Source organism: Falco naumanni, chromosome 15 (assembly GCF_017639655.2).
Source record: "Falco naumanni isolate bFalNau1 chromosome 15, bFalNau1.pat, whole genome shotgun sequence".
In the NCBI taxonomy this organism is placed as follows: domain Eukaryota; kingdom Metazoa; phylum Chordata; class Aves; order Falconiformes; family Falconidae; genus Falco; species Falco naumanni.
This window is the reverse complement of record NC_054068.1, coordinates 565039-588525: the sequence shown is the minus strand read 5'-3', so window position 1 is coordinate 588525 and position 23487 is coordinate 565039. Positions and strand designations below refer to the sequence as shown.

The 23487-nt window shown below is 48.6% G+C and overlaps 1 protein-coding gene across 1 annotated transcript in view; it reads left to right on the top strand.

Moving 5' to 3' along the window:
* Positions 1 to 23487, top strand: part of ZFHX3 (zinc finger homeobox 3) — a 113552-nt gene that overhangs the window by 20935 nt on the left and 69130 nt on the right. The window contains 1 exon segment of the mRNA XM_040615112.1: positions 15290 to 15521. Coding sequence (XP_040471046.1) covers positions 15290 to 15521 — 232 coding nt within the window.

The window sequence follows — 23487 nt, the reverse complement described above, 5'->3', positions numbered from 1 at the left end:
CCGCGTCTCGAGGGGTGAGGGGCTTCTTCACTCCCTGTTGTTGGTGTCTCTGGACCAGCTGCCGAAACCGGGGCGGTGCTGGTGCTGTGATTGGCACTAGCCTGAGCTTGTGCTGGCGGTTGCTGTCAGGGTGCAGATCCAGGTTGGATCCTCGGTCAGAAGCAAAAACGAGAGTGCCAGCAGGGGAGAAGCTGTGCGGTCATGCCAAAATCTTTCTGGGAGGTGGATGTAGCTAAAAGCAGCCGAACAGTGAAGGGAGTAGAAGGATGAGGCAGGAAGGGCTTGGGTGGGTGAGTGGGCTAAGACAGGATCGCATCAAATACCCACACAGCACGGGGCTGTGGATGGTGGCTCGTGCTGTGGCAAAGCTTCTGGGTATCCCCTGAGTCACGCTGCAGGCAGGGAGGTCCTGTCCCCTTGTCTGGGTTCCTGCTGGGTCTCCTTGCAGCCCTGTCCCCATCCAGCTGTCCTCCCGTCCCCTGGTCTGTGCCACAGAGGAACTCTTAATTCAGCAGGTCCTGACTTTTTGGATCAGCCATCCTTTCTGCATTGTAGTCTTCACGTGTGTGCCAGAGGAAGGAGGATCCTTGGGCAGGGTAAGCGGAGGAGTGAAGAATGGCTGGGAGCTCTCCTGGGGTGGCAGTTGCCTTCCTCACTTGAGGTGTGCCTTGCATCCTCTCCAGTAAAAAGCCTGAGGGAGTCTCACTTTGAGAACTGCAGGTGTACAGTGTTCCTGGGGCTGTTTTGTAACTCCAGGGGTGTTGCGTACGAGGTATGTCACGTTAGGACATGTTTGTGCTGCTGTGGGTGGTTGCGGAGTGCACCTGCTTGTAGTACTTCTGATGAACCCAGGATCGATGCCTGTAGGAGGGAGGCATGAAGGAGGACAGTACTGTAGATTGGTTTTGGCTGTTGACCACCAGCTGCGTTGCTAGAAATGGAGCAGATGCTGATGCATGTGCTCTGCTAGGAGTCCCTTGGAGAAGACAGCTGGTCCGGCTGTCCCAGAGCTGTTTTCTTGATTATGCTTTGGCCATAGGTTGGAGAGATTTAAAGACTTTGGAGTCCTTCCATAGATGGTGTTTTCATGTCATGGGGTCTGTGTTACAGGGAGCTTCTGTTTGCCTGTGTGTTTCCTATAGTCCCACAAAGTAGGGCCCTTGCTTTTATTGTTTTCATACCTCCTTGTTTTTTACTTACCTGGGTTTTCTGGTGGATGTACTGCAGTGCCCAGGTAGACATATTAAAATGTGTAACCCTGGGCTGGGCAAGTGGATTAGCAAGACACAAAACCTGCATATTGGCCTCTTGATAGCATACACCAACCCTAAGCAAGTATCTTTGCAAAGAAGTTAATCCCACGTGGTCACAGAAATGAGAGTCTTAGGGCTACTGGAGTAAATGGAGTTACACGTGCAATTTCATAAATAGGGTTTAGAAATCTGTCATCTCTTCACGCTTCTCTGCCGTGAGCGGACACTGCTCCCAAAAAAGACTTTGCTGCTTCCATTCTATTTCTGAATTGTAGTAGTCAGTAAGTACTCTTAATGCTGATTAGTGCTGCCTTCACCATATTTATCATTCACCCTGCGCATATCTCCGCAGACTTTACATTGTGGATTGCAGATCCAGAATTGCTAAAACCAATAAATACTGCGTCTGGCTTTTCCCAGGAGTTTCTGTACCTGTATACTTAAATACAAGTGGATGCAAATGCACTTGAACAAAGGGAGCACCGAAGAGCAGAGACGTTTATCATCTCAGATTTTATGCTGTTTGCTTCAGTGTACTTCTATAAGCTCCGTATTTTCCATATTTGTAGTCTCATCTTGGAGGGAATAGCTGCAACTAATATTCAGAGCAATTCTGGTCTCTTGCAGATCCCTCTACAGAAGCATTCTACAACTGAATTTGGGTTTAGATACACAGAGGAAATCTCACACGAGCGTTGCCGTCAGTGTTACGTTTGCACCAAAAGAAAGCACTGTGTGAATGCAGGAAGCTAGAGCTTGCCCCTCAGTAGGAGTTTAAACGGGTCCAGGCACTGAAACCCCTCCTTGCTGTTTGCATTGTGCTCAGTGCTGTGTGAGCCACGGGCTGGGTAGCAGAACAACGGTGGGGAGGGCTGTCTTTGGTTTTAAAAGCCAGAAGGTAAGCCACTACAGTCTGACTTTAAGAGAAGCTGTTGTGTCTTACCTTGTATGTTGAATTATGTCTCAGACTTCTGCTTTCAGTTATAAAATCTCATATTAGAAAGTCCTAGGTAAGAAAGAACTTGCTGTATCCTGTTGTTTGAAGAGTTAACTACTCACCTTGTTCAAAATACATGTACCATTTCATGCCTGCATTTGTTTAGCTTCAGGTTGTGAGCACTGGCTTCTGCTCTGGCTTTTCCTAAAGATAAAAGGAACTTTTACTGTGGAAAGTCTCATATGTAGGTGTTTGCCAATTGTGATGATATTAATTTCTCATGGATGAAGTAAAAAGGTTGAATTGAAATCTCACTGTCAGGCTTACTTGGCTCTACCCTATACCAAGGCCATAAAACCAGGAATGGCACGTAAAAGTGTGTTGTTTTTCCCTGGGGAGCCAGGTTTCCAGCGTATCAGGGTCCACTGCACCCTTGGACTGCAGTAGTCTTACAGCCTTGCCTGTTTCCCAGTCATCTCAGCAGTTCTTTACAGGATGCTCATCTCGGGGGTTAAACACAATGTGTTCTCATAATGTTTTAATATCAAATAAACCCTTACACCTTACCTTTGGGCTGGCAAAGCTTTTGCTGGGAGTTTTCATGGTGTCTTTTCATATTACCATGAAACTGGTAAGGAAAAAGAAGAGGGGAAGGAAAGCACGGTCATGTGGGGGATTTCTAATGATTTGAAGGAAACTTTGGGTTGTCCTGTATTCATCGTCAAGACTGGAGCGTAGTGGCTAGTTAAAAGGTTTTTTTACTGCAAATTCAGTTTATTTGCAGAGCTGCACAAAGCTGTTTTGTCCTTTGGACAAGATCCCAACTGGTGTTGCAGGATCTGCAACCAGTGTGAGGAAGAGCGATGGGATGTTTTGACCCTGAGCCCCTGTCCTCAGTTCCTATTCTCCTCACATGCCTTGGCATCACTCCTTGGGTTTAAGTTGCTTAGGAATGAAGACTGACAGCTAGGGAAGGGGCAGCAGGTCTCTCCAGGCTTTTTGTTTCAGGTTTTTTTCCCCGTTTGCGTGGTGCTAAGGCGGTTGTACCAGCAGTGCCACCACATCTATCGACATCCCACGGCTGCTCCCCAGCTCTGTACAGCTGTACGCGCTCTTATTTTTGTGCCATTGAAATGCAGGTTGTTTAGTTTCTGCCCTTCTGGTAAAGGATGATGTCTTGTGCAGGTGTCAGCTCACGATGACAGAATAAAAAGCATATCATCTCCTGCTGGTGCAGAATACTGACCTTTTCCACGTAGAGGCAAGGGTGGGAGGCAACGGCAGCCCCAGCCTCCTGTGGGGTGTCTTGGTGGGGATTGGGGGTGGGGGTTGCACTTACCATGTCAGTGTCTGTTGGGATTATAGAGAAACATTGCCCCTTTTCCTGGCAGTCTCACAAGCCAAGAGCCTGTTGCGGATGAAGTTAGAGCAGCAAGCCCAATCCGTTCATAGGCTGGAAGTGGCTTGGAGCATGTGTGTAATACAGGAGTCAAACAATTTTGCTGCTGTACATTGTTAGGGGCCATTCTGACACGTCCTTTCTGGTGGAAACCAGGCCTGTGAAGGTGTGCTAGGAACCACTGCACGCTCAAGGATTGAGGAGATGTCCCAGTTAAATCTGGAGGAGGCTGTGGTTGGAAGGATTCTCCTCACCAAGAACTTGGTAGCTTTCCTCACAGATAGTTGCTCGGTGGTATGGGGCAAGGAGCAATTGCCTGAATTTATATACACCATTCTTGAGACACATTAGTGTGCCTTGGGTTCATGGAAGCCCTTACAACTGTCTTAAACATAGGAAATACCAGACTTGAGGTTGCCTTAATGCAGCCCTTTGTGTGCAGGCGTTATTATAGTTTTTAATTACAAGTAATTCCATACATATTTTTCCAGTAGGATTCTTGCCTCATTCTGCAAGTGAGTAATTATTCTGTTTCTTTTTATCTTCCTCTTTCATTACATTGCCCCAGGCTTTGTCTAATACAATCCAAAGCTTTCACTGAATGAAGAATTATTTGTTTTCTCATGGGCATTTCTGTGGTGCTCAGTGTTCTGTTTGTGTGTTTCGCAGACACTTAATGAACTTACCTTCACAGTGCTTGTCTGAAATCGGATGGTGCTCCTGTCCTTGTGTTTTGGGTATATTGATGCACTACTGCTGCATCAAAGGTTGTAATCTTGGTTGCCCAGCTTGGTGCCCAGCCCTGCAGCCCAAACCTCTGAAGAAGTGCTGCTCTGCCGGGAGGGCTTCACTGGCTTAGTCTTGCTCTACCGGTTTTCGTTTCACCTTCAAGATTCAAGGAATGTTACGTATTTCCTCTTCCTGCTTCTGTTCTCTGCTGTACTAATTCACTGCACCTTCCTTTGGTTCTCCTCTTGTACCGCCTGCTCTTGAAAATCCTTGTGTTACCCACATCTTCAGACTGCCACAGCTGCACCACCACTGCTGCTGTCCTGTCCAGCGTTCCTTTTGTGGCAGCAGCCCTTAACGTGCCCCAGAGTGCATACGGTGCCTTGTCTGTGTCCTGGGCTGGCTGCTTTGAGCCCAGCTCGGTCAGGGGCGTTGGATGAAGAGAAGGCTGCTACTATGTGGGATGCTGGGGAAGGCAGCAGAGCAGACGCTGGTGAGGATCCTGATGACCTGCCAGCTGAGGAGGTACCACCGTACACTGCAGCAGGTGGAGTTCTGGAAGGGCTGATGGCTCTGTGTCTGGGGGTTACATGTTTCTGTGTTGCAGGGGTGCTGTCGTGAGGCAGGAGGGCAGAGTTCGGGCTTTCGTTGGCCAAGGTTGCACAGAGTCCTCCAGTTGGCTGGAGAAAGTGGAGATTGGTTGTCGCAGCTGGTTCTCTGTGAGGACCGTGGACGAAGGATGAGCTTGGTCTGTTGTTCCTAAAGGCATCCTTGTTGGCTTCTGTGAGGGGAGGTTGTGTCATCCATCTCTTCGATATTGATATTCTTCGATTTATGGAGAGGATTAAAAAGTTGTCTTGTGTTGTTTGTTGTTATTGTATGGTTATCTGTTGGGATTCAATGTGGTACATTGCTGTAGGAAGTTATAAAGAAGCTATATGAAAACAAGGAAATCTTCAGTCTCTTATAGTGCTTGTAACTTCTCCAGAGATAGATGAAACAATAAATACCGGGCAAGGGAAGTTAATCTGTGTCTGTAGTATTTTATTAAATAACGTGAACTCAGTGTGGTTTTCTGTGGCTGGTTCAATTTCCCACATGGTTTTATGGAGCATTATTACAGTGGTCCCTTGCTGCGCGTGTCAGCGGGACGGCTGCCTGTGGGTCGGCTGCAGCAGTGCCCGCCTGTCCTGCCTGGTCCCGCAGCACCTCTGGAAGGACATTGCGTCCCCGGCGTTCCTCCAGCCTGCTGCCCGGCTTCCAGCTGCGGTGCCTGGAGCCCAGCCAGAATGTGGAAGGACTGGTGAGGGCTCACGGAGAGGCATCCAGGCTCGTCCGTGTCCTGCTGCATGCCGAGAGCGTGCTGCCCTCCACGAAAAGGGAGCCGCTTCCCCTCGGGCTGCTCCCCTCTGTGGGAGCCTCCTTGTGCCGCTCCCCAGCACAGGCGGGCGCCTCTCGGCTTCGGGATGCGGTGAGCAGCGCAGCGGGTGCGGAACGCTCCTCAAGCTTTTCCTTCAGAACGTGGTGGTTTCTTTTCCAAAAGACTTAATATGGGGGGGGGAATACCATTTTAATTTAAATTCTTCAGGCAGGATCCGCGCATACAGAGAGGGTTTCAGGTAGTTGTTTTAAGTCGGAGCCGGCATTAGCAACACAAGACCAAGCGTGTGTTACGTGCCGTGCCTTCGAACACGCGGAGCCCGCTCGGAGGTCCCTCACAGCGTAACACATGGATCACTCCTTTTGCTGCTGGAGGAAATAATACATCATCTGTATGGATAGTCGTAGTCTTGTTCTGCGTTATGGAAAGCCTTTTTCAATCACTCAACAGCCATATAATTACAATATGGACAACAGATTTTTATCCTGCTGTCTTTTCAGGTTCCCCCCAGCCCTTTTTATTATATAATTTGCCTTTTATGCAGTAACTTGCTGTATTCACAGGCTGTTCCAGTTCAGCTGGAGTGTTCACAGCTTAACAACTCACACTGAAGTTATTATTTTCAAGTGTATGTACAAAATATGTTTAAAAAAAAAGACTGTACAGTGGGATTGCTGAGCCTGCCTTTGGTTACTGTCTTGTCTTAATGTTCAGCTGTTCTTTTCATGTTTCTTCTCTTAACCCTGGGAAAGATAAGGCTCCCCGAGTTCCTCAGCTCTTGGCTGTCCCCAGCACTGAGAAAGGAGTGGACTGGAAGGCCTGACCTCCTCGGTGATGTTGCCGAGTTGTGGCAAATAAAGTTCTTGCTGTTTTTATAACTTCATCCTGTTGCTGTCCATACAGTACTTTGCAGGCACTGCTTTTAAAAAGGAAATACAAGATCTTCTGTCATATTTCTCCAGGGGTGACAGCATCCATGCAAAGTATGAGGTGACAAACCCATGCATTTTCCTGAGGAACAAAATGTCATCAGTTCAGGTTTTGGTGAGCTTGCAAGAGGCACCCCACCGTCACCAAACCACCGTGCTGCACTGCAGAAGCTGCTGTGTGAAGCTCGGCTCACAGTTGACATCCCTCAGGTCCCTGATTTGTAACAGAATGTACTTCACATGAAGTGTATTGGGTTCGTGTTTCTTAGAGGTGCACGAGTGAGTAGCAGTAGATGCCCTTGCAGACTTGCAGGGCTGTCATGGGTCCTGCAGCAGAAGCCACGCACGGCTGGAGCAGGAGCACACAAGGTTTGAGGGCAGCACTTTTCGGAGCAGCTGATAGGAAATGTACTCTCAATTGTGCTTTGTTTTTATCACTATAATTAGCAAGATCAATACACACACTCCTGTATTCATCTCCACATATAGCAGAGCTTACGCCTGTGCCTCCCTGGGGAGAGCTGTGAAGATTTCAGGGATCTGGAAAATTCTCTGAAGTTGCAGTTGCCCAAGAGTTGGTCCGTTGTGACTGCAGCTCTTGTAATGCAGTAGTGGGAGAAAAGAAAGTTCCACGGGTGTAGGAAGAGCCCAGGTGCGGTGAGACCTTCCCCCCTTGCTGCTCAGCGATGTGTAGCGTAGTGCCTAGCTGCACCCAGGGATACCCGTGTGCTACCAGAGTTAAATGATGCAGGTGGTGAATGGCATCTCCGAGTGCTACCTTAGCTCCCTTCGCATCTCCTCCCTCCCTGAGGATGTCGGCATGCCATCGCGCCTCCTCTGCTCTGGGGGTGCCTCTTCTGGGGTGGAAGGGGATGGCCAGCCCAGCTGGGCCAGCATGGGCTTTGCCATGGGCTTTGTTCTTCCTCGAGGGCACAGGAGGAATCTTAGTGATGCTCTTACACTTTCAGTGGTCCCACACAGATTTTCATCTTTGGGGATCTCTTTTAACGAATGATTAATTAGTACTTTCAGATCTGTCACACAATTAAAAAGGTGGGGGTGTCAATACAAAAAAGTTCAACCTTTCTTGGCTCTTGTTTTCTGTTAATCTCTCTCGGGGTTTTTGCCCACTGACCCTGGGGGACTGTGAATACGTGGGGATGCTGCTCGTCACAGTCTGCATAAACAATGTCCTCGTTAAGAGCTGATCGGCTTAGCCAGGCCCCATGAAGAAGTTAGCTGCCAGAGCTGAGCAGAAGCTGGGACTGTTGCCTCCCTCTGGGCTTTAGCCCCTCCTCATTAAGCAGGTCCGGGCTATTGATTGGGAGCTTGTGTTTGGAAGAGTCTTACTTACTCCATGCATTATCTTGACAGATTGATCAGACCTGATTGAGAACCTCTTAAAGGAACGAACAGCTGTAATGGGAAAGTTGGACTCTGTCATCCGTTAGGATGATTCTGGGAGCGAGAAGAACGAGGCTGACATCTTGGAGCAATTGTATTTACAATTAACATGGCTGAAAACGATTGCCTCTATTGATCCCCCCTTCCTGCAATTACAGCCCCATTGTTTACATTCCAGCACTTCGGTTATAAAAAGGAAATTCAATAATTATTGCATTATTTAAAGTTAAAGTGCCACAGAGTTTGCTGGCTACGCTTGCTGGTTGATTTAACGTTCAGTAAAATCCATGCTGAGCTCTCCATCTTTAGGCTGAGCAATATTTGGCTTTTAATGAGACTTCAAGGGCTGGTGGAGCAAGCCCAGTCTGCTGGGCGACTTTTGGGGTCGTTTATGGGGGAATCCCAAAGCATTTCAGCACAGCAAGCGCCAGCCTTGTGGCCGGCGGGTGAGCATCTGTGGCCTCTGCCCGCCTGGGACCTCATGGGGATGGCTCCTTTCCCGTGCTGCGAGGGGGGGTGGCTGTTACTTGGAACTGCCGGGAACTCGTGTGCCTCGTACGTTACTGCTGACCTGCCAGGCTCTGCTCAGCTGCCCTGTGTGTTGCTGCAGGGCTCTTCTTTGAGGAAAGTCCTTGGTCTTGCTTCTCTCCTGCTTCGCATCGTGGCGGTCGGGAGCTCGTGGTGTGACGGCCAGGGGCTCTGCACGGCCACGCTCCATTCTTCTCAGCAGGTCTGTGCTTGCCTGGGGCTCACGGGGTCAGTGTCGGCCCCGTCATGATACCAGGGGTATTCACTTCGTGCCAGGCAGGGTTGAAGGGCACCAAAAAGATGTTCAGAAGGGGGCGGGAGGGTTAGGCACAGGCTGTTAATTGGGGTGGCTGGTGCTGTTCTTTAGGCCTTTCAGCGTGACTTAGGGACTTGCATCGAGCACCTCAGCCGCTTTGGCATGAGGGAGTGCTACCTTTCCAGCCTTCTGGAAAGAAAAATAAAGATCAGGAACCGAAAACTAAATCACAGTTCAGATTTGTTGCGCACAGTCTCCTTGTCCTCATCTTGTGGTGGTGTTTTTAAAGGCTTGGGCGATAATGAGGAAGCTTTAGCTGGAGGTGGGGGAGTGGTGCTCACCCTCAGGCCGTTCCAGTTACCGCAAGCTAAACTGCAAAAACTTGTGGCCATGTGAGTCTGAACTCCACGGTCGGCAAGCCACGCGAAGGAGCTGTTATGCAAGGAGCTGGAGAACCTGGAATGAGGGAAGGGTTTTGTAACGCTACTTCTTCAGAAGCAGTAAACAACTGCAGTATGTTGGTGGAATACGAAAAAGCGTAAGTTCATCTTTTGAACCTGCTGTATGGAGAATCAGTTTTTTCCTCCTTTCAAAACATCTGGGCTGCGGGGTGGCTGCAAGCACACCAGCGCATAGCCAGCATGTGTTCTCGCTGCACGCAGCATCCGCCCCGCATCTCCGTCAGCTCCAGGAAATTCCAGCCGGGGCTGCAGGTGTGAAAGGAGAGCAAGACGGATGGGCCAGCTCTGACTTTTATGGAGTACTTGGAACAGACTGGGATCAGACAGCTGCATCCACATGACTTTCATTAAAAATTCAGATTCTTCTCTTCCAGGACTGTGATTTATCTCGTGCAGCAGATCAGAGGCGCATGGGGGCCAAGAGACACTTATGAGGCTTCTGAGGTCTATTGCAGGGTCTGGTCCCTTTCCATGGCAACCTGTAGCCTCCCCTCCAGCTCTGGTGTAAGGATCGCGTCTCGTCTGGCTCCCCAGGAGTGCATTGTCACCGGCACGGTTCTTGCTGGCATGTGAAATGTTTCCTGCCAAGCCTGTTACTAATTACCCGTGTCTGACTTCACCCTGAGGAAGAGTCAATCCCTGGGCATCCTTCTGTGCTGAGGATGTGCTCATAGGGCTGGCGTGCCTCCAACACCTCCTCCTGAACGCGGCAGGGTGTGCTGGTGTTGGCTTTCACAGTAACCCTGTGTGGCTTGAGATCTCGCGTAACCCCTGCGTGCTCCACTGGTTCTGCGTGCCACCCTGGGCTTCACAGGGGTCCTGCCGGCTCTGGGGCTCGTTGCTGGTGCTGGTCAGATGTAAATGCTTGCAGGAAAGAGGAGGAGCAGTGCACATCTGCAGCGATGCTCCCTTCCACGGCTTTTGTAACCCTTCAGCAGTTTTTTGGCTCCTTCTTCCTCAGCTGCATCTGTCAGTTCTTTTAAGTCACTAATTTTACCCATTCTAACAGAGCAGACATCGTGCTGAGTTCAGCAGTACAAGGGTGTTGCATGTGGAAAAAAAAAACCTCTTCCAAAGACATTTGAGACTGAAAACTTTTTCTTGAAGAAGCTCTTGGTAGTTGAGTGGCCTCCAGTTTTGTGGCAGGAGCATCCTGTAACGCGAGCACCAGCAGGAGAAAGTGATCAAAAGTGATTTGGAAGGAGATTTCTCCATACTGTTTATCAATTAGCCATACCACCACCTGGTCTTGCTGAGCGATCAGAGTCGGTAAGCAGCAAGGGTGTTTGCGTAAATAAGCGGGCGGTGGGCTTCTCTGGCCGTCCCTGTCAGTGTGTTTGCAGAGATGTCTGGTTTGGTTGGTTTAGGGTCCAGGTCCCTGCTGCAGCTGGTGGTCCTGTCAGCCCGCTGCTGGTGAGGAGAGGAGTTCTTTGTCCCGCAGCTGGCAGGCCGGGGGCTTTTGGGATTCCCAGTGTTGGCAGTGCGGGTTTAGTCCTGAGCAGCTTTTAGGGCCCTCCAAAGGGCAAGCTTTATGCAAGATAAATTTAAGTTTGCGTAGAAATGAGGCCTTTTTGCTGATGAATAACATCAAAAGCACGAGATAGTTCAAAGTGGTTATTGCATCTCCCTCGTGAGCTAGGGTTACAGTTCAGATAGCCCCAGAACAGTGTCTGACCCACTAAATGTAGCAAATAAGGTTTGAAAAATAACATTGTGCCTTCTGGCAACAGAGTGCTATAGGGAGGATTATCCGCTCATGTTACCATAGGAATCGGGCTCTTTACACAATGACTGTAATAATACAGAAGAGGTTTTAAGCAGATAAAGATTTAACATCTTTTAATACTTAAAAGACATACAAAAGTTTTTAGAAATGAGATTAAATGGTGAACATTAACTGCAGTAACACCTACGTAGGTATTCAGCAGGAGAGTTCATTACTTGTGTAGTAGTAGCAACATGGATCCTCAGTTCCAGTTACAACACTCTCATCTCCGAAGCACTTGGTCTGAGTACATGGCACGGGGGTGAGGCGGACTGCCTGCAGTCAGACAGATTAATACAGCTGTCGCATTAAATTCCGTGGTTATTGAAAAGTGCTGTGGGTGAGGCGGTGTTAGATGGGGAAAACACAGACTGTAAAATAAACAAAGTTTGCAGGATGTGAGAGATGGAGGTGAAGAGAAAGAAAAACTGAATGTATCATCATCCCATACTTTGTTTAAAAGTAGTTTTCCATAGTCATACGCTGTGAACATTTATTATGCTGTTATTTACTAGAAGAAAGCAATTCAGAGCCAGACGTTAGAGAGCAAGGGCTGGAAAGTCAGTCCATCAATCCGGCACGGGTCTGCTGGTCCCAGGACAGGCAGCCTTGCTCGTGCTTGCACGGGCACCTCGCCGGCCCGTGCCCTCCGCACCCGTCCCCTGCGCCGAGGGGCTGGGGCAGCGCTGGCACCGCTGTGCAGGTGTCTCCCCCTCCTCCTCCCGCGCTGGAGGGGCCGGGGCTGTGCGCTGCGATTCCCACAGGGATGGCGTGTTGCCTGCTGGCCCCCAGCACTCTGCAGTGCGTATAAGCACAAGTTACAATTTTTCCCCTGCTTATTTAAACTGTCTTCGCGTTCAGACCCTCTAAACGTGCCAACTTCTTTGAGCCAAACCCAGAGGAAGGGCTCTGTGCAATACTCCCTGAACCGCCCAGGAACGCGCGTCAGGCAGGTCGTGTGGGGCAGGGCTGAGGCCGTCCCAGCGGCTGGCGCGAGCGTGGCCGCCCAGTGAGCATGGTTTGGTATGGAGTCACCCTGAAATACTGTTTTTGTTGTGAGAAGCTAAAGGAGAGGCTCCGGCGGTGGTTGTCGGTGCCCGTCTGTGGGGCTGGGCTGGCAGCCAGCTCTCCCCGGCGGCTGCTCCCCATCCCGGGGGTTTGCTTGCCATCCTGCTGCCACGCGGCTGTGCCCGGGTGATGCCACCCCGCGCGCAGGGCACAGCTGCAGTGGGTACCTCTTGATGTTGAGATGAAGTTGCCAAATATGGGGGCCTGTCACCAGTGGGGAACTGGTGTTCCGTGGGAAAGGTCTGCAGAGAAGGTCAGGGGCTGGCGGTGCAAGGTTTATGGCAAATGGAGGAGATGAGGTCTCTGAGCAGGATCGTCCTGCGTGAGTCACAGCCCGAGAGCCGAGCGCTTCCCAAATGGAAGATGGGCCAGATTTCGTTTGATTTGTGTGTAGGAATAGGTGTTGTGAGTGGCACAGTGTTGTGCTGCGGTTAATGTACATACAGGAACAGCCCGCATCCCCCTGGGAAGCTGTACTCGTGAGCCGTATGGTTTCCATCAGAGCGTTCCTCTATCTGTTTCTGATTTAAAGTGGAGCTTTGACTAAACCTGATCAATATTTTGCATACCATGCGTGAAGAACCAGATGTTGGAAGTTTCCTATCGTTGAGAGGGAGGGGGCAAACACCCCCTCCCGGACTTGCAGAAATCAATGTTCTCTGACAGTAGTTGGTTGGTTTTCCTAGGAACAATATATTCTTTTGATTTTCAAGTTGATTTGTCTTCTAATAAGGTTCTGGTTTAATATTTTGATTTTTTTTTCTGTGATACGGGTAAATTCTCACAAGAGGAAAGCTTAACAGTGTGATGGACAATAACTACATGTACTTGTCCAGCGTTTTGTCACTTCCAGCAACTCACAGCTAGTGCTTGCTGGTCCGTCACATTGTCTTATTCTGGCCTGCTCCTTTCCTCTGTTGGAAGACTGACATGATTCAGAGGTAGGCGTGCGATGTCGTGCCGTGTCTGGGGGGGACTTGGTGGTGGTGGCACCCTCAGGTCTTGATGCCTCCGGCACAACAGGCAGGCAAAGCTGACCCAAGCAGAAGGGGTATTTGAACATGCACGAAGTGGGCGCAAAAGAGGAGCAAAATATAAGACACGTTTGTTAAACTGTTTAAAACAAATGTTTTCCTAAAATCCCCTTTCAAATGAGAGTAGTACAGACTGTGCCTCTGGTTCCCATGTCCTTAATATTTCCTTGAACCTGTGACCAGTTTTTTCTCTAATTGATCACTAGGGGTTTCCTCTGTCTTCTCGCAGAAGCTACTGCTGAGCCTATTGCCACTTTCTGAGCTTGAACGAGATGTTGGCAGGATGGGTGCTTCCCCGACATCCCTCTTGACTGACGGAAGACAGGGGTTGCTGCGCATCTCCTGGAGCGAGACCCCCAGGCTGCGGCGAGATGGGGCAGCAGGGGGGTTTTATTGCCAAGGCTGTATCTTAAGCAGGGCAGAGAGAGGCTGGGTAAGCCGGGCCACGCAAGCCGTGTGTGGCTCTTGTGACTGGCTCACTATCCTTAGCTTTTTATGTCTTAAGCCATTTCTCCTTTTCTGGCTCAGAAAGAGAGTAATGCATGCAAACAATAGAAATGAGTGGAAGAAGAAGTTCTTATGAGGGAAAACAGCAAAAAAAAAAAACTTTTGAGGGCACCAGCGGGATTAGTGCCCTAGTGAATTCTTCAAATATTACAGTGAATTTAATTAAATACATCGCAATCCCAAAAGAGGCTAGTCTAATTAGCCAGATCTAGAATACATTTATTCTCTTCCCTCACCCTTCCAATCAGAAGCCTCAGCATCAGCTCCTATCCTATTTTTAATCATTCCTAGACTCAGAGGGCTCTCCTTCCTCCGTGTTAGCTAAGCACACAGCGCTGGGTAATATGTCTTTAATCTTATCTGAGCTGTAACTCAGATAATAGACATCAGAATTTTTACCAGAAGGTCCTGGCTGCACATAGGCAATATTTTTGATTGACAAATCTTGAGTTCATGTCCAAATCACCTTACTTATGTGCCTTGGACAAAGTGCATGGTGAGGCAAGAGTTTCATGAGGTGAACCAGAAGACAAAAAGAGGTCTTGAGGTTGGACAGCAGAGCTGGCAGGGATTATTTTTTAGCTGAAATGTAGGTGTGTAGTGAAAACACCAAATAGCCCTCACTGAGGAGTCTAACATTTGACTTCAGTATCCGTTTTTCTTCAACTTGTGATAAGCCCTTACTGTGGGAATTGGGAGGGTTACTGTGAGCTCTGAGTCCTGGTGCTGCCCAAACTGGACAGAGTGGGGCTGTGCCATGGCAGCCAACATAGCTGTAAGCAGTGAGTTTGTCCCTCTGCTTTTAAGAAATAATTGCTGCATCCTTGGGATCTGTGACATAAAATAGCTATTCATTTCCCTAGCAGCATGGACCTCTGTGCCAGACGATGGATAGATTTTGTCAAATAATCAAGGTATAATCTTGAATTAGCTATATTGGCTGCAGTAGCGGAGCTTCAGAGGGTGGCAAGATTTTATTTCTAAGTGCTAACCTCTTGCAGTGGTACCCAGCCGCGTGCTCACCATTGGCTTCTCAGTCTGGATTGTTGTGGCAGATGTCTTCCAAGCCAGGCTGCTGCTTTCTTCCGGGTCCGAGGGAGTAAAACCCAGATGCCAGGGAACAGAGCGCTCGATGATGGGTAGGATGGCACACACTCTATGCTCTGCTTCCATATGCTGTTTCTAGGACCTCTTGATCTGATGGGTTCTTCGTGTTCTAGGATTGCTGTGGTCTTAGTCGTCTTAGTTTACAATGAGAATTTATCAAATTTAGTTTTATCTGTTTGACATGCAGTTGGATCCTCTCCCAGGATGAGCTTCAAATATGAAAGAATTAGCCATGCGTAGGTGTGAATAGATGTTAATGTTAGATCTGGTATTTTCTTTCACTGAAGGAGAAGATCTTGCCTATCTTGATTTTTGCTTCTGTGCTCATTTCAGCGTGTTATGTTTTTCTTGCTTCTAAGCAGGAGAATGCACGGTACCCTGAGAATAAACAGGCTTGATCTTACTGTGTCTTTGTCAAAATGTGGTTTCTTTCTTAATTCTCAGGTGGCTTTTAGCAATTTACAGTGGACTAACCCAGGGAGACTGGAGATGATAAAGGAAATTCACATCTCTCTGCTTTATTCTTCACAGCACCTTCAGCATCACGAGAGCGGGGTTGAAGGTGAAAGCTGCTATTATCACTGTGTCCTCTGTAACTACTCCACCAAGGCCAAGCTGAACCTTATCCAGCATGTGCGTTCCATGAAACACCAGCGCAGTGAAAGCCTACGTAAGCTGCAGCGCCTCCAGAAAGGTCTTCCTGAAGAAGAGGAAGACTTGGGACAGATCTTCACCATCCGGAAGTGTCCAGCTGCTGAGGCTGGTGAGTGCTGCCTCCCTTGCATGAACAGGGTCGGGCTCTTGGCTTCTCTGCGTCACAGGATTTGACCAGCAGCATCAGAGCCTCCACGCAGTTCCGTGCCAAGCTCGGTGGCTTTTCTTGTGTCTCTTCCCTGCTGTGGGGGTCAGTATTGCTTGTCAGTAATGCGTTACGGGAGTCACGGCTGCCCTGGGGTAGCACAAGACCTTTCTTGTACCTGCAGCATCCAGCATAGCTCTGCCTCATGGGGCTGGTGGCTGGTGGCTCTGAAGCACCAAATACTTGGGCACATGCTTCGTTTTGTAGTTGTAAGTGGTCCCCTCCGTTCCAGCAGGGTAAACGCGGGTTTGACTTGCAGATGTGTGTATGTTTGTTCTGGTTAGTTTCTTACACAGGGGAATGTTGTATGCGTGTCTAAAGATACCATCACATTTAGACAACTCTAACGAACTATCGTACTATACTTTCTGTAGCTATTTTGTAACGTGTTAAGTGATGTCTTGAGCGCCAGTGCAAACCTGTCCCAGCTGGTTCATTGATTTCTAGCATTTCAGCCACACTGGATCGGGAGGAAGAGCTGGTTGCAAGGGGTGGGCAGGAGAAGGGGCCGGTTTTCCGTGTCTCCTCTTGACAAGGTGGATAAGGTGAAGGACTTGGATGAAGCATTTGCTCATACAGAAAGGACAGGTAATAGGAAGGGGATTGCAGCTGTGAATCTAGCAAGAGAAAATGTACATTAAAGGGAAGAGGCTGGGCAAAACAGAAATTATACTTTTTTTAATTGTTTAAAGGGTTAAGAAGGTTTTTTTTTATGTTAGGAAAAAGCAAAATCTAGTGAAGCCCTCTTTGAAGGGAGCAGGAGGAGGAGGAGGGGAGCCTGCCCAAGTCTTCTGGTACACGTGCTGTCAGGGATGTGAAGACACTGGAGCTGGAGCAATGCCAGCAAAAGCCTTTACAACCCTCCTCTTGGCTTCAGCCAGGACTTCCCTGCATGACTGCTGTTGAAATTGCTAAATCTTACAGAAATCGCTGAGGAACTGGCATTTTGCAATTAATGCACATAGGGACAAGGAGAGTGATCTTAGCTTAAAGGCAGTGAGAAAGGAAAGCAGCACAAACTGGAAGAGAATAGGTGTGGGTCTTAGAAAGGTCCATTGAATTAAGACCTGGGTTGCGTTGCTGTTATGCATGTTAGTAACAAGGACCTGAAATAATTGCGAAACACCCAAAAAGTAAAGCAGGAGATTTTTCATTAGGAGTTAAATTCAGTCTCATGGAAAAAAGTGACCGATCTGTGAACTCAGCAGCCCAGCGGAGTAGAGGGCATGGAGCATGCTTTCCCAAAGGTCACGGCGGCAGTGAAAGCGTGCTGTGGTTGCCACACTGTCCCGGAGGGGACAGCAGCTCTTACAGCCCTTCTGCTTCTCTGCAGTGCTCCACTGTAGAAAAACATTCAGATTTTGAAAGGGTATGTTGATCAGTGTTGTATGATTTGTGAGTTTTCTTAAAAGTAAAATGAACAGAGGGAAGAAACTGTCTGTGCCCTTTTGTGATATACAGAACAATCCTAAAAAAATCTTTGTTTACTTTAGAAATTTTTGTTTACCTTGTCTTTTACTTTAGAAGCCTTATCTTTCCCTGTACGTCCACCAGGATTATGACATGGCAGGTACTGACAGTGCAGAAGCGTACTAGCTGAAACTGTTTAAAAAAAAGTATGTAATTTTAACTGAAAGTTGTGACAAGTCACTAAAAGGAAATCTCAGTTTAAAAATATTTTATTTTTTTGAATGGCTTGAGATAATCTCCTTTAACCTTGTTGGTTCTTCAACAAAAACTGACAGCAAACAAGACACTGAGAATTTCTTTATCATACTTTACTTCAAAGGTTAAAAATAAAGTAAGGGTAAGACTCTGTAGAATGCAAAGGGGAACCTGTGGTCTCTTTTGCAGGTCGTTTTGACCTGAGATACTTCTTTGCAAACACTCTTCCAGCCCATTGTTGAGCAAGAGTAAGCAGGCACACCTCACCAGCGCACTGGTGGCCACAGGCACAAGGCGCTGGTCCAGTTATCCCTGCAGTGACAGGAGTCAGATTTGGATGAGAAGCTGCAGTACCCTCGTGGGAGAGAATGGATGCTTTCATCTCTCACTTATGCTGATCCTGTTAGGGTATCAGAACATCAACTCGAATGTAAAGCAGGGTGGCTCCACTGCCCCAGGCCAGCAGCTGGGCTGAGGCTGTACCCTGAGGGAAGGCATGTCAGGATGCCGGCTGGTGCCTCTGCTCCTGGGTGTCAGGGCAGGCGGGGGCACGGCATCCAGGGGTGGTCCTCGCGGTGGGCAATGTCAGCCTCTTGCAGGGCACAACAATGATTTGTTTCTTGGCTTTCATTTATTCAGCGTGAATTCTTTACGCATAAAAAGATCTGCCTCAAACAGGCTGATCCTTCCCTTTTTTCTATGACATTTAAACTCCCAGCGTTATAAAATGCTGCTGTTACTTATTATTCAGCTGGCTGTTGTTATTTTTCTGAAGTTTTGGGTGTCAGTGATGTGTAGCAGGAATACGCACATACTTAGGCTTTAATTCGCTCTCCTGACGTGTGTGTTTTTTCTTGGATTTGAACTTTGCCAGTCTGTTTGGCTCTCAGACCTGTTCAGGATTGCCGCACATGCTGCTCAGTGAGGCTTCACCGACGGGTCTTCCCAGAACGGTGCTGCCAGCGTGGGAAACGCTCGTCTTTGTGGCAGGGCTGCACGTGGGGTTTGCAGCTGGCACTCTGCATTTCTTTCTCCTGTATAATACAACGGTGTCTGCTGTATCCCCATTATGAGGTTTTTTGCGTTTTTTTTCTGAGGGCTAGGTGGACTTTGATGAGAAGTCTCTGGTGGTAACGGGTAGCACAAGAAAGTCTTCCTTGCGTTTTAGACACCTTGAGCAGAAAGTGATTTTCTGATCTGTGACACGTCTGTTGGGGGGGCCCAAAGGGACAGTGACTTTTTTGCTGGTTTGCTGCATTACAAGTGCAGTGGTTTGTTTTGATGTCGCTGTTACTCTATGGTAATCATCACTGTGATTCTCTCTCCTCTAGTTAATTATATTTGGTTTAAATTCATTTTCCCTACAAATACAATACCAGCTTGCAGTTTTTTCCAAAGCGAATCCCCTTTTGTTATCACTGCTCTTTCTGAGACTCTTAAAACATTTCAGTCCTCACAGCTTTTCTACTTTCTGCAAAGCTCCTCCCTGGGAGGGTGGCCTGGCCCCAGACCGGCTGCCCCGGGAGGCTGTGGAGTCCCCATCCTGGGAGATGCCTGCAAGCCGATGGGCGAGGACGAGGCCCTGAGCAGGACCTCAGCTAGCACCTCTTTTCTCTCCCTGCAGAGCTGCAAGTGTTCAGGGCAGAGCCGGCAGAAAACTTCTCCTGCTGGTCTGTTTTCTTGCTGGTCTGGCTGGCCGGCTGCTGGTTTGCCTCAGCAGTAGTGTGAAAAACCATCCCTCTCCTCACTCCTTAGTCCGGTGTGCTGTGACCAAGAGCAAGCAGGCACAAGCAATCACATTGTAAGGGTTCCTGAGTTCCCAGGGGGTGGCGGGGTCCAGCCAGCTGCTGCCCCTGCCAGGGCAGACCCCTGGGCCAGCCGCGACTCGAGGCGAGGTGCCAGCACACAGCAGCCACAGTCGCTCCTCCTGCTGCTGGACACCTTTGTGGCTTTGCTAGAAATGCTGAAAGATTATTCATGGCTTTTTTCTTTCCCTAACTTCATCCAGTTTGTGCCAATCTTCTCATCTCCAGCTTTACATAAAACTGCGGGGTGCTGCCATGAAAGGTGACGCAGCCCTCGTGCTGTAGCCTTGTGTTAAGTGGGACTGTGTAGCCTGGGTGAGCGGAGTTGCCTTGGTCCCCTTCCCACTCCACCCTGTTTGCTCCGTGGCAGAGAGCAGGTGCCAGGGTTAAACGACATGTCTGTCTGTGTGTATGTACTCGCCTGGTGTGTGCAAGCATGTAGGAAAAAAGCATTGCTGCTGTGGGGCGCTGCGTAGATATTTGCTTGTATAGATGCATCTCAGTCTCTTGGAAGAGAGTGTCTGATCATACCTTAATTAGTCCTCTAACAATCTACAAAGGTCAGTGCCAATTGCCTGTTCATTTACATTTGTAATTGTGGTGGTTCTTGATTGCACATTAGTTGCAACTCATTCACTCCCACCCTGCAGAAAACACATGCAGCAGCCTAAGCAACATCCTTGTAGACACAAGGACCTTTGTCTCTGCTTGTGCGGGCAGCACAGCCTTCACTGAAACTTTTGTCTTTTATGGAAGAGAGCTTTAGAAGCTACACTCCACTTCCAGTAAAGGGATGATGAAGTCGTTGGCAGGGAAATTATACGGACATCAGGCAAGAAACCCAATCCTCCTTGAACTGGATAATTAAAGACAATTAAACTTTACTGCTTGCTCTGAGAAGTGTGCTAATTATGCAGGAGACAGGGAAGCGGGCCCAGGCTGGACGTTCAGCTGTTTTGTTGATCAGAAAGAATACAGCTTTAGGGGTGGGGGTTGATTTTCCTTACGGGGTATTTTTGGACATCTATTGCTGTAGTATCTGGGCTGTTGCCACTGCAGATGTCAGCCCCTTGCTGCAGAAGCATCTGTGTAACGTTACCCATACACTAATTGATTTTTAATGATGGGAGTTTAGAGAGAAAAAAAACAACAACCCAAACCCACAATAAAAAACAAAACATTCTCGAGATGTAGGGATGGATGCACTTAGGACTCATTAGGTAATAATAGAAATAAGAGTGAAACAACCTGCACCAAATTTTCATTCTGGCTTTGAAAGTCTTTCCTTCTAGAAGGTGTTGAGTACAGACAGCCCATTTCATAACTCGGACAGCGGTGTGTGGAGTAGCTGGTCTGCAGTGGAGCTGCTGCTTCGTCTCCAGGACACATTGCACGGGGACGTACACACTGCCCTGCTCGCCCTGTTGCTCTTCACGTGCCATCCACACGCATCAGGGTTTGTTACAGCCGCAGCTGTGAAGCCTGTTTCTCCTTAGGCAAGTGCTGTTCATAATTAATGTTTCCACCCTTACCTGTTTGTCCTGATTCTTCTTGTTTTCCATCTCTATCTGCTCTCCCTTTCCGTAGCTGTCCTCCTGTGGGAGGAGCGGAGGGGGGTTGCCCACGCTTCCCACTGTGTAGGGTAGGAGCCTGTCAGGTGTCCGTCAGGTTGGCACGTTCCTCACCTGGGCCGGAGTTCTGGGCGTCCCTGGCCAGGGATGGCTGCTTCACGCAGCCGCACGGGTCAGGCTTAGCCACACTCCTCAAGTCAGGAGAAAGTCCTGTTGCTTGTGGTAAGCTTGACCTGAGCTGAGGTCCCTCAGGCAAAACCACTCTGTGCTTGGGCTCCCCACTAGAATAACTAGATCCAGAAGGGTCAGGTGGAGCTGAGGCAAGAGACCACCTAGGATTTTATGATGCCCAGGAGTTTTTTGATCATACTCTTGTATGAGTCCTGAATTTGTTGGCTTCTTCGAAGGGAAATGGATTTTAGCAGATGGAAGTGTAGAGGACAGTTTGTATGGCCATGGAGTTGTGTTGGTACAACCAAGCTGCGCGGTGCCTCTGTGGCTGGAGGAGAGGTCCCTGCCCCGAGGCACAAGCAGCTGAGGCTGAGACCACCCCGCGTTGTCCAAGGCTGGAGCAGAGCACAGCAAGGAAAAGGTGTGTGCCTTTCTCCATCTTTTCCAGGGCGATTTGAGTACCACAGTCCAGACACAATCTGTGGGACCGTTGAGAATGCTTTTGAAAAAAACAACAAGAAATGTAGCAAGTGAGCCCAAAAAAGTCAGATTTGTTGTTCTTTACGGTTGTGCTGGAGTCCATCACAGAGCTTTGTGGGACAAATAAGATGACTTGTGGGAAAGTTGTGTAATTATCTACTGGGAAATACTGACCATTTCTTAACTCTGTGAATTACCTTATAGACTGTTTTACAAAGCTTTGTAGCCTTACTGTGAAAATCTGTAGGAAGGCTAAAAATAAAGTAATATCTTCTATGCAGTGCGGCTCTAGATACCTTTTTCTTAGCACCATGTACTTCTGGAGAACCTCTTTGTCCTTGTGGAGATGGGAATGTCCCCCTAAGACCAGGCTAAGCCAGTCAGAGATACCACTCAGAGTTTTTGAAGAATTATTTTGCAGGACACATACCGTGAGGGGATGCCTCAGTCTCCCCGTTTCACCGCAGAGAGCCGGTCCCCTATGGTGGGCATACTGTTTCAGCAGTCCTGCTAATCTCTGCCAAATCCTTAGCAGCCATCTTCTTCCAACACACAAAGTCATTGTTGGGGCCCTCGCGTGTGAGGAGTGAGGGCAGGCTGTGTGGAAGCCGTTGCTAAACTCGGCCGAGCGCTGTCAAAAGCGCCTTTGTTTGGGCAGGAAGGGGCTGGCGCGGGTGTCAGCAGGGGGATTGCTGCCTGCCCGGCTCCCGTGCCCGGCCGTGCTGGGGCGTCCACGCCGCGCGCTCTGCCAGCAAACAGCAAGGGACTGGCTGCCCTCCCTGCTTCAGACAGGTTGATTACAATTATTTAGAGGAATACCTCTACTGTAAAGCCCTTTTCTGGTAACCCCTTGAAAGCTGCTGGCTCCTGAGCACCCTGGGAGGAGGGGGTACCCCGTAGCTCCCGCTTTTCCCCGTTCTCTGCTCCCGGGGCAGAGGCGGGTGCCCTGCCCATCCGGATCTTCCTCGTATTTCAGTATTCGACCTTCTGAAGGGCTGCAAACGTTAGACTGAAATCAGGATGTGAATTTTTAATGAAACCAAGTATGTAAACAGAACTAGGATATAGCTAGAGCAGTTGCCAGATGAGAAAACCCCATGTTGTTTAAAAATAGTAGTTACCAAACTGAGCTTGGCTCTGCCTGTGGTGCTTGCAGACAGCTGGAGGCTCATACGGTGCTCGCACCTCTGTTTTCATTCTGAGTCATATGAAACACTTTGCTCATGTTCCTCTTGCTTAAAAGCAGTTTTGCAGCAGCACTAGGGATGCAAAGGCATTGCCATCGGGAGAGCGGTGATGGTAAATGGGAACGGAAGCAAGTTCCCGTGTGATCGGGAGCAGATTTGTGCATGAAACATTCAGGATGTGGTTTGCAGTATGAAAAGATTTGTCTTAGACAGAAAGTTTCTACTTAGCAGAAGAAAGGCTTGATGTCAGCCACATTTGTCAGTTTAAATTTGTGACTTGGAAGTCCCACAGCACGCCTTATCTTCCTCCTCAAGGCTGAGGCGTTGCTCTCCAAATTCCCCTCTCTGCTGTCCAGGCTCTGCCATTCCTCCCTTCCCTTGGTGGCCATGCCCTGGACTCAGGGACTGTGATCAGCCCCCATCGGTAAAATGAAATGAAACAAACTGTGGGGAAAGGGGACCTTCCACAGAAATCTCCTGTGAGGGAATTGTCCTGTTGTTTTCCCACCTCGAAGAGTGGGCAACCATGCAAGGCGTTTCTCATTCACAGTCATCAAGCGTGGAGTAATTATTAATGTAATTTGTTACAACAGGGATGTGAGACGCTCCTCTGGAGTGGATTTTTCATGATTGCAGGCACTGTACTTCCAGTGGAACTTTTAAGACTTTTGAAATGAGACTTGATAATGCCAAATGATATTTCTCCCTGCTTGAAATAACTCAAAATTTATTGAGATCTGATGTCCTCCACTTGGTCTCAATTAAAAGGAATGTGGTCATTGCTAATGCTGGAGAAACATGCATGTTGCTCTGCTACATCTGATAGAGGTAATGGAGGGTTTCAGAAAGGAATAATTAGTTTGCTTTTGGAAGCCTCACTCCACTTTTCCTTGGGACTTAATCGCACGCAACAATTAAAAACTTCCCAAAGCAGATTACTTGTACAGTGTCTGCAGGAGAAGAGCGTACCAAGTTTATACTATAGCGTCTA